The sequence below is a fragment of the Populus alba genome, chromosome 17 (assembly GCF_005239225.2).
Source record: "Populus alba chromosome 17, ASM523922v2, whole genome shotgun sequence".
Classification (NCBI taxonomy): Eukaryota; Viridiplantae; Streptophyta; class Magnoliopsida; order Malpighiales; family Salicaceae; genus Populus; species Populus alba.
The window spans coordinates 11,868,699-11,873,524 of NC_133300.1; the positions used below are offsets into that span (position 1 = coordinate 11,868,699).

Sequence of the window (4,826 nt, forward strand, 5' to 3'; positions counted from 1 at the left end):
AAGGTGATTTAGGATGATTGAATCAAGTATGAAATCTTTTTTTTTTAGAGTATAGATTTAGTCAATAATTTGGGATATTATAAATACAAAGAAAATTATGTCAAAATTTTGATTAAAAAAAAAAGATTCATAATTTATTATAATTTATTGTATATGGTTGTTGGAATAAATTTTTCAAATTTGGCGCTATTACAATTTGAACCTCCATTTATATTCAAAGTAAATACATAATTTTGAATACATGACTATAGGAATGTTATAAGCTCAAATTATTATATTTTACCAAGAATTCTAAATGCTAGTTTAATAATAATTTTAATTAACTGGTTAAATAAGTATTCTCAACCCAAATGACTTTTTTATTTGAAAACTTTTTTCTATTTCAACACTAACCGTCCTATAAAGTGAGTTTTGAATTAAGATTTTTGCTAGATGAGCTTGATTTATTAAAGAGTTAATATAGAAGCATTGTTATTATAACGCCATTTTATAATGTAGGTTTTTAGATTGAAATAATTAGTTTTTAATAAAAATTAAAGTCTTGATGGTGAAATAGTCTTATCTTAACACCTTATTTTTCTAATTAAAAAACAATTCAGCAAAACCTATACAAACATTAATTTCAAATATATATTTTACATAAAAGTTAATTTGAAACCATCATCAAAATCATAAGCGCTGCAAGAAAAAAGTCTCCCCCTAGCACATCAATTTAGATGTGAATTAATTATCTATTAATTGATTAGTTCCACCGTGGAACAAGATACTTATATTTAAATATACAGAAATAAAATAAAATTGAGAGCTCTGACTTTTAAATAAATAAATCGTATTAGAAAGTTGAAAAGTTGATTTTTTTACATTTTTTTGGGTTAAGAGAACATATTACTTCTTTTAGCTCCCTAAACAATCTTACATTTGTAGCACACTTTCTGATCAATCAATCGACGTATACAAGCAACATTTTAAAAAAAATACCTTAATCTATACGATACCTTGTGTTTTGAACTGCATGATGCAATTTTTTTTTTTTTGATAAACCGGGGTGCCCGGACCAGCTTACGCGCACCACGACTAATCCTCGGGCCTACTGAACATCTTGCAAGCCCAGTAGGCAGGTAAGGCATCGCAGGGGTGACAGGCTGGTATTTTTGAGGATCGAACTCGGGACAGTCGCAAGGCAAGTCTTGTAGTTGATCGCATGATGTAATATATTGCAAGTTGTTTGTGTGTGTATATATAATGAATAATACGAATTATCACCAACAAGGTCAATGTCATGAGCAGCAATATGTCTCAGAGACACCGCGTTAAACACGCGCATTGACCAGGAACTTGACAACTATAATATATATATACGACAGGCAGCTGCATCATTAGAGGCTGACCCCTCACCGGCCTCCGGATCTAAGACGTCAGTAGTAGCATAGACATTGACCGTTAGCAATGTGAAAGTCTTCTCTTTGTACGAAGCTTCAAAGAGAGTACTGGCAGCTGCCGATAATTTAGCTCTATCTCTCGTAAAAAATCTGTTGTCTTCTCAGCAAGGTCTTAACTGTGAAAACGTTGAAGTTGAATTCTGCGTATATTTGTTTACTCTTATGTCATTATAATAATCAAACAAATTAATGAGTTTGGGGTGTTGACATTTTTTTGTGTAGCTGCGCAATAACCGGATAAAATTACAGATATATACTACGAATGTGCATACATTAAAGTCGGCAAACGCAAGGATATTCATATTTATATTTAAGGAGAAGCTCATAAAGAAGAAACGATCTGCAAAAACACATAGTTAGAAAATCAAAGGCAAGAGAGGCTTACTGAAAAGGGTGTTTTTCGAAATGTCTAGTTCCGGTGCTGCAGCTATAGAAGAAAGGGCGGTGCAATTTGGATTGACTAGCCGTGAAGATTCAGGCAGCAGTCAAGAGGCTAAGAAGGTACTTAATTTACAAAGTTTCTATGATCACTTTTTTTGAATATTAATGAACGATCATATGCTTACCAAATCAACTGAACTTGATGCTTTCATGTTATCTATATTGAAATGTATTATGCATGTGATCAATCTCCAGAATAATTTTCCATGTTCAGAATTTTCCTCTTTCTGATGATTTTAAAAGTCAACGGCCTAGGATAATACATCCATACATGTTAATGACTGTCAAATGGTTAGGTTAGAACTAGAGGAGAATTGCAAGATCTACAAAATGAAGCCATCTTCATCCAGCAATGAGGGGTCAAGCATTAGCAAAGTGGTGTATTACAAAAAGAAAGAGAGAGAGAGAAGTTCGAGGCCTTAGATTGACAAACAACCCTGTTGATGTCTTTTACTTATTAGCAGATCATAAGAAAGTGTGGTTTATGTTTTCTTTTACTTATTATCTGGTTTGTTTCTTTTATGATTATCAGATCTCTTTCATATATATGTGTGTGTAGAATACATAAAACTCATACGGTGGACCGACCAAGTTGATAATTGCTGCTTAGTTTATACCTTACAGACGCTCGGGATTTTTTCTTTCTTTTTTGAGAAGCATATAGGAATTTATGTATTAATTACTCTATATAGTTTCCTAATTGTTTTGATAGAAGTATATCTTCTTAATTTCTTGATCTAATTTTATGGTTGACAAAAATCCTTCTCTGATGAACCTTTTACTTTCTTTTTTGATCAGGAGGAAGTAATTGAATCTGCCAAAAGCGAAATGGGTGATGTGAGAGAAGAAAATCACAGATTAAAGATGATGCTGGAGCGAATTGAGAAAGATTACCAGTCTCTCCAGTTGCGCTTTTTCGACATTCTTCAGCAAGAAACTAGTTCTAAGCAATCTACAGATTCAGCCCCATCCCATGATGAAACTGAAGAATCTAATGAGCTGGTGTCACTTTGCCTTGGAAGAAGTCCAAGCGAGCCTAAAAAGGAAGACAAGTCCACAAACTCTGCCAAAAGTAGGGAAAATGAAGAGTTGAAGGCTAACTTGACTCTTGGTTTGGATTCCAAGATTCTGACATCCACAGAAACTGTGTCAAATCCAAGCCCCGCAGAAAGTGTAGAAGAACCGAAGGAAGAAGCTGGAGAAACATGGCCACCAAGCAAGGTTATTCCAAAAAGAAATGGAGATCATGATGAGGCTGCACAACAAAGCCAAGCGAAAAGAGCCAGGGTTTGTGTGAGAGTAAGATGTGAGACACCCACAGTAAGTAGTATAGTAATATGGATCAATTGATCTAAACTTTCCTTAACTTTTCATTAATTTGAATTGATTTTCAATATCTGTGGCGTTTAATTTCTAAATTCCGTGCTGTGAACACTACGTACAGATGATTGATGGATGCCAGTGGAGGAAATATGGACAGAAAATTTCCAAAGGAAATCCATGCCCACGAGCATATTATCGTTGCACTGTTGCACCATTATGTCCAGTAAGAAAACAGGTAAAAACCCTTCGTTAACATAACGCCTACACTGTACTTGAGGTTTCCTCAAGTTTTCGAGTCGTTATTTGTATTATGTTACGTACAATTATAGGAGTTCCTTTTCTAGACATGAAGAGATTATCTGAACAATTTTTCAAACATGATTTCAGGTGCAAAGATGTGCTGAGGACACGTCGATCTTGATCACTACCTATGAAGGAACACATAACCACCCACTTCCAGTTTCAGCCACAGCCATGGCTTCTACCACCTCGGCAGCTGCTTCGATGTTATTATCTGGCTCTTCAACCTCTCAGCAAGGCCTTGGTTCCCATATCAATGCGACCTCTGCTCGTACTGAACTCAACGGATTAAGCTTTAGTCTTCACGATCATTTGAGAGCAAAGCAAATCTATTTTCCAAATTCTTCCTCGCCAGCGTTCCCAACAATTACTTTAGACCTTACCACCTCTCCCTCTACTTCAACTACTCCTTTCGGTAGGTTCTCTTCAAGCTTCAGTTCAACCTCAAGATATCCCTCAACAAGTCTCAACTTTTCTTCCACCGAACCCAACTCTCTACCCCCAATATGGGGAAACGGGCTCCATAATTATGGCACACGATCCTATAATCATCAACAATTATATCAATCATTCATGGAGAAGAACCACCAGGCCGCAGCTTCTCAACAGGTTTTAACAGATACCTTAACAAAGGCAATAGCGTCGGATCCAAGTTTTCGAACAGTAATCGCCACGGCTATTTCATCAATGATTGGAGGTGGAGGTACTGCAAATGCAAACAATAGAAACCAAAGGGCCGGGTATCAGAATTGTTTCGGGCAGAATTTGAACTTTGGCGAGACCATGACTACATCGGCATTCTCCATCAATTCATTGTCCCAGAACGGGAAAGGATGTGCATCAAGCTGTTTCAATGGATTGTCATCTTCGACATCTCAGAAGGGAAGTAGTCAGCTTCAACCGGCATTGCCATTTTCTGTATTTAACAGTGCCTCTATGCCTAATAATGACAATGAGGAACACAAGAGTTAAGGCAGCAACAAGAAAATGTAATTTCGTTAAGACAGCAATAGTTGCAGTACTATATAATATTTGAGACATTCTTGTGATTATATTATATTTAGTATGCCAATAAAAAGACAAAAAGATTGAAATGTATAGATCAACTGTTTTACCTTCCTATGGAGTTGAGTTTTGGGATTTGTACATTAAATCATGAGCAATGTAGAAGCTAGAAATGCAGTGTTGAATTTTGAGACACTGCCTGAACACCAATGACAATTCTTGAAAAACAGTCATTCCAATATTCCATAATAACAGGTCTACTGCGCGTTCCGCTACTGCTATATATATATATATATATATATATATATATATATATAG

The 4,826-nt window shown here is 35.6% G+C and overlaps 1 protein-coding gene across 1 annotated transcript; it reads left to right on the top strand.

The window, feature by feature from the left end:
• The first annotated feature begins 1,703 nt into the window (after positions 1-1,703).
• On the top strand, positions 1,704-4,619 carry LOC118031857 (probable WRKY transcription factor 72). The gene is made up of 4 exons (XM_035036356.2): positions 1,704-1,940; positions 2,679-3,200; positions 3,325-3,438; positions 3,591-4,619. The coding sequence occupies exons 1-4, from the start codon at positions 1,845-1,847 to the stop codon at positions 4,473-4,475; spliced, it is 1,617 nt and encodes a 538-aa protein (XP_034892247.1). The 5' UTR covers positions 1,704-1,844; the 3' UTR covers positions 4,476-4,619.
• Positions 4,620-4,826: the final 207 nt, after the last annotated feature.